Source organism: Pelecanus crispus, chromosome 15, assembly GCF_030463565.1.
Source record: "Pelecanus crispus isolate bPelCri1 chromosome 15, bPelCri1.pri, whole genome shotgun sequence".
NCBI lineage: Eukaryota > Metazoa > Chordata > Aves > Pelecaniformes > Pelecanidae > Pelecanus > Pelecanus crispus.
This window is the reverse complement of record NC_134657.1, coordinates 636521-642364: the sequence shown is the minus strand read 5'-3', so window position 1 is coordinate 642364 and position 5844 is coordinate 636521. Positions and strand designations below refer to the sequence as shown.

The 5844-nt window shown below is 60.3% G+C and overlaps 1 protein-coding gene across 1 annotated transcript; it reads right to left on the bottom strand.

Annotated features, from left to right (window-relative positions):
* Positions 1-403: 403 nt before the first annotated feature.
* LOC142594950 (ADP-ribosylhydrolase ARH1-like) lies at positions 404-3207 on the bottom strand. The gene is made up of 6 exons (XM_075721574.1): positions 3197-3207; positions 2909-3123; positions 1772-1874; positions 1600-1704; positions 645-724; positions 404-573 (listed from the first exon to the last, which is right to left on the bottom strand). The coding sequence occupies exons 1-6, from the start codon at positions 3205-3207 to the stop codon at positions 404-406; spliced, it is 684 nt and encodes a 227-aa protein (XP_075577689.1).
* Positions 3208-5844: the final 2637 nt, after the last annotated feature.

Sequence of the window (5844 nt, the reverse complement as noted above, 5' to 3'; positions counted from 1 at the left end):
TGGCCAGCAGGAGCAGGGAGGTGATTGTCCCCCCGGTACTCAGCACTGGTGAGGCTGCACCTGGAATGCTGTGTCCAGTTTTGGACCCCTCAATACAAGAAAGACATTGAGGTGCTGGAGCATGTCCAGGGAAGGGCAACGAAGCTGGTGAAGGGTCTGGAGCACAGGGCTGATGGGGAGCAGCTGAGGGAGCTGCGGTTGTTCAGCCTGGAGAAGAGGAGGCTGAGGGGAGACCTTATCGCTGTCTACAACTACCTGAAAGGAGGTTGTAGTGAGGTGGGTGTTGGTCTCTTCTCCCATGTAGTTAGCAATAGGATGAGAGGAATGAGCTCAAGCTGCGCCAGGGGAGGTTTAGGTTGGAAAGTAGGAAAAATGCCCCCACAGAACCCTCCCCAGTACCCCCTCACCGGTGCCAGGTGTCCCTGAAGAAGGGCCAGGCAGCCGCAGCCACCCCGGCACCCTCCACGTAGTCCCATGCAAGGGGCAGGACCCGCAAGCAGCTCAGCTCCCTCAGCGCTCTGGGCCACCCCCCCGAGCCCCCAAAGCGGGCCACCGCCAGAGTGCCGAGGTACCCTGCGGGGACAGGGGTTTCAGGGGTGCCCCAGTGTCCCCTCCTCCCCTGTCCCGCAAGGCCTGACACCCACCAGTGGGGTGGTGGTGGGTCATGCGTCCACTCTCAATGCTCACCTGGATCAGCATCGGCAGCTCCCAGGCATGCGGGTACCTGCATTGGCATCAGCCCTGTCCCTGTCGTCCCCTGTCCCCTCCCTGTCCCCCTATCCCCAGCCTCGTCCCTATCCCCATCATGCCACCCTTGTCCCCACCATCCTTATCCCTGTTGTCCCCATCGCCCCTGGCCCTGCCACCTCCATGTCCCCCTCTGATTTGTCCTGTGATCCCTATGTCCCCTCCTCCCTATTGCTGTCCTCCGTCCCTAGGGCTCCCTGTCCCCACTCCCCCAGCTCAGACATCCCCGCCACCCCCCATCCCCACTGTTCCCAGCCTCCCAGCACCAGCACCAGCACCAGCATATCCCCAAATCCGCAGTCCTTGTCCTCTCCAGCTCCAACACCCTCCTTGTCCCCATTCTCCTCTGTGTCCCCATTCCCCCACCTTTTACACCCACCATGTCCCTGTTACCCCATTCCCCACCACCCCATGTCCCCTTCCCTCCAGCTCTGACACCCCCATGTCCCTGTTACCCCATTCCCCACCACCCCATGTCCCCTTCCCTCCAGCTCTGACACCCCCATGTCCCTATCCCCCAAGCTCTGACACCCCCATGTCCCCATCCCTATGTCCTCCCCATCCCCCCTTGTCCCTGTCTCCCCATGTCCCCACCCCCCCCGCCGGTCTGACAGCCTTGTGTCCCCATCCCTGTCCCCTCTGTGTCCCTTTCCTTTCCAGCTCTGACACCCCTGTGTCCCCAGTCCTGACACCCTCCTGTCCCCATCCCTCCAGCTCTGACACTCCCATATCCCCATCCCCATCCTGTCCCTGTGCCCCCAGCTCTGATACCTCCATCCCTCCCGTCCCCATGTGACCCCCCATGTCCCCATCCCCCCCCACCACTGTCCTTTCCTGTGTCCCTGGCCCTACCTGAGGCCGATGGCCAGGCTACGCATGGCAGCCCCACAGCCAGCGCCGGTGGGGTTGAAGGGGATGCGATAGCCCTCGGGCTCCCCAGGCCACAGCTGTGAGGTGCTTGGGGGGGTCGGGGGCGTGAGACCCCTTGACACCCTCTGACTCCCCCCAGACCCTCACACCCCACTCACCCAGCATGCTGGTGGGCCCTGGCTTGCGGCCCTCCATGTCACCCATGGTGGCCACGTAGCGGCAAGCCAGCTCCTGCAGGAGGGGTTCCCCCTCCAGGCCTGGGGGGGGGGGGGGGGGGGCAGTGGGAGGGGGGTGGTACTGAAGACGCCCCTGGATCACCCAAACTGGAGGGGAGGGAAAGGCCCCATGCATCCCTCAAAACTCAAAGGGAAGATGACACCCCCCATGGACTCCCAAAAGTGGAGGGAAAAGGGGACACCTCCCATGGACCCCCCAAAACTAAAGCGAAAGGATGACAGCCCCCTATAGATGCCCCAGTACTGAAGGGAAAAGGGGACACCACCCATGGGTGCCAACACTGGAGGGGAAGGGTGACATCCCCCATGCACACCCCCAACAGGAGGGGAAGTGGGACAGCATCCACAAACACCCCAAAAGTCAAGAGAAATGGGCAATCCTCCTGAGCACCCCAAATCGGGTGGGAAAGCGATAACCACCCCCTCCGGGCCCCCAAAATTGGGAGGGGGAAATGAGCTCTCCCCCAACACCCAGCATAGGAGGAAAGGGAACACAAATTCCCACAAACTGTGGGGAAAAATAGGACACACACACCCCTCCGAGGGGAAATGGGGACACCCCCCAATTTTTTTTTGGAGGGGAAATAGGGAGCCTCACTGGACGTCCTAAAAGGCAGGTGGAATTAGGATGCCCCCAAACCCCCTACAGGGCTGGCTGGGGACCCCCAAAAGCCCCTCCCAGGGACCCTCCAGTCTGGGTCAGGTGTATAACAGGGACCCCTGAACCCTCTCAGAAAGCCCCCCAGGCAGCTCACAGGTATAACAGGGACCCCCAAAACCTCCCCAGAGACTCCCCCCCATACAGCCCAGGGGCACAAAGGGGACCCCCAACACCACCCCAGACCCCCACCATGCAGCCCAAGGCATACAACAGGGACCTCCAACCCCCACCCCAGGGAACCTGCATGCAGCCCAGGGGTATAATAGGGACACCCCACCCCCCTGGAACACTCCGCTGTGGGCCCTGGGGTACAATGGGGACACCATCCCCTGGGGACCCTCCCCTGCGTCTGTGGGGTGCAATGGAGACCCCTGCGGCCCCCCCCCGCCCCGACCTGTGGCCAGGCCCTCAGCAGTTGCAAGGTGGAGGACGGTGTCATCACTGACAGGCCGCTCGGGGGGCTCGAGGGTGATGGCCTCCAGCCCCGCCAGCTCGGTGTGGATCTGGGGTCCCGAGGTGCAATACTCACAGCGGCCCCCCTGGTACCCAAGTGCATCCCCTACCCTGCTCAGCACCATGGCCGCTTCATAAGCTTCCACCGAGGGCACCCTGGGGGAAACAGCAGGGCTTCAGGGGGGAGCCAGCGGTGGGGGGTATGCCGGGAGCCCCCAGAGGCACTCACGTCTCCTCCATTGCGGTAGCAGCTGCGGAAGCCCATCAGGTCCGGGGCATGGGGCCAGCACTGGCCAGGGGCCCTTAAGGAGGATGAGGACACCCCAGGGGCTGGGGGTGGGGATGGGGGCACTGTCCCCATGGCGATGGGGATGAGTGGTGAGGAACCCCAGGGCCTCTGTCCCTGGGGGGTGGCAGGGAGGGAAAAGGCTCCAGGGGGGCCCAAAAGGCACTGGGAGGGGACTGGGGGTCTCCAGGGAGCACCCAGAGGGGCATGGAGGGAGATGGATGGGGGCATACCCAAAGAGGGAGACAGGGGACACCAAAAGGGGCCTGAGAGCTACCCAAAGGGGCATGGAGGCACATGGGAGGGGCATCCAAAGGGGCACACGGGCGGCACCCAAAAGGGCTGGGGGGTTCCCAAAGGGGACACCCAGAGTGGACAAGAGGCCTCAAAAGAATGTGGGGCACAGAGGGATGGGTTTTAGCAAGCCCTAGGGGAAGGCAGAGACAAGGAGAAAAGGAGCATCTCCAAGGAAGAATGTTTCTGCCAAATATTTTCCCATATTTATTTCACTGGGACGGGGCAAAAACATGGCCCCAAGCCATGTTTTGGGGTGAGATCCCCCAAAACTGCTATTGCCTGGGTCCCGCCAGGATGGGGCAGCAATATGCAGTCCTGCTCTGACAACTGGGGTCGGCTCCAACCTAAAATCGCTGTGTTTTGCTATTCAAAAATAGTAAAATTAATGTTTAGTGGTGGGCAGTGAGCGCTTAAAAGATCATACTTAAATTTCAGAGTCAAGCAGCAAAGCCTCGGTGCAGGCCCCATGCCAGTCCCAGAAAAGTGCAACTCCTGGCTCCCCAGCATCAGCTTTTCATCTTTTTTTTTTGGCCCAAATTATGCCAAATGAGACAAAAATCTTTGATCTGTTGGTAAAAATCCTGTTGGGTGGGGCGGGGGGTGCACAACAGGTGGTTGGTACTAAAATAGGTGAATAATGAGGTTTAAAATTCATTGTCAATTTGGAAAAAATTTTTTTAAAAAAATGGTGTACAAAATTTTTTTTTTTTTGACATATTTTTGTTTGGACATACAGAAATTGTGGTTTCATCCTGCCACACTCCAAAGAGTGTGTTCAGGGCCTAAATAGGAAGCTATGGACCCAGGAAAGGGGCAGGGTACCCCCAAACCCTGCGGGTCAGGTCCAGGACAGGGGCAGCAGATCCACAAACCCTGCAGGTCATGGACCAGGCAGGGACAGGGCACCCAAACCCCATGGATCAGAACCAGGACTGGTGCAGGGAAAGCCCAGAACTCTGTGGGTCACAGCCACGACAGGAGTAGAGAACACCAAAACCCATGAGTCGGTGCCAGGACAGGGGCAAGAAACATCCAAACTCCGCAGGTAAGGGACAGGACTGGGGCAGGACACCCCCAAACTGCACAGGTCAGGGCCGGGACAGGGGCAGGGCACCTCCAAACCCCATGAGTCTCAGCTACAACAGACACAGGGCACCACGCACCTACGGGTGATGGCCATGAGAAGGCACCCAGGGTCAGAACAAGGGCCAAGAACCGCAAAACCCCACAGGTAGTGGCCCAGACAGGCACAGGGCACACCAAACCCAGCGGATCAGGTCCAGAACGGGAGCAGGGCACCCCCAAGCCAAGTTGGTCCTGGAAAGAGAGGGGGCCAGAAAACCCCACAGCTCAAGGTTCAGGGGCAGGGATCCCCAAAATACCTCAGATCAGGGCCAGTATAGGGGCAGAATACCCCCAAACCGCACTTGTAGCAGCCAAGACAGGGGTAGAGAACCCCAAACCCTGCAGGCCAGGGCCATGACAGGGACAAGGCAGCTTGACATCCCTGTGGGTCATGGCCAGGTCAGGAGCCCCAAACCCCCGGATCACAGCCAATACAGAGACGGGGCACCCCCAAATGACTGTGGATCAGGGCCAGGACAGAGACAGGGAAACCCAAAAATCCATGGGTCAACCCCAAAACCTCATGGGTCAGGTCCAGGACAGGGGCAGGGCACCCCCAAACTCTGTGGGTCAGGGCAGTGAAAGGGCAGGGCACCCCCAAAGACCATGAGTCAGGGGGATGGTACAGGACAGGGGCAGGGTGCCCAAAATCCAGTGCATGAGGGCAGGACAAGCAAAGGTCACCCCCAAGCCCTGACCGGTTTGGCCAGGCCATGGGATGGGCACCCCCAAACATTGCTGATCAAGGTAAGGGCAGGGACAGGGCACCCCCAATTCCCCCAGGTCATGGTCAGCACAGGGGCACGGCCTTCCCAAAACCCCACGTGTCAGGGCCAGGACAGAGGCATGGCACCACAAACCCCCTGGCTCAGGGCCAGGAAAGGGGCACAGCGCTCCGAAAACTTGCAGGTCAGGGCCAAAACAGGGGAAGGGTACCCCCAAATGTCATGAGTCAGGGAAATGAAAGGGGCAAGGCACTCCCTGCCCTACAGGTCTGGGCCAGGTCAGTGGCAGGACACCCCAAAACCCCATGGGTCAGCATCAGGAGACAGTCTGGGCACCCCATGAGTCACAGACCAGACAGGGACAGGGCACCCCAAACCCTGTGGATCACAGCCAATACAGGGGCTGGGCACCCCCAGAGTCTGCATGTCAGGACCAGAAGAGGG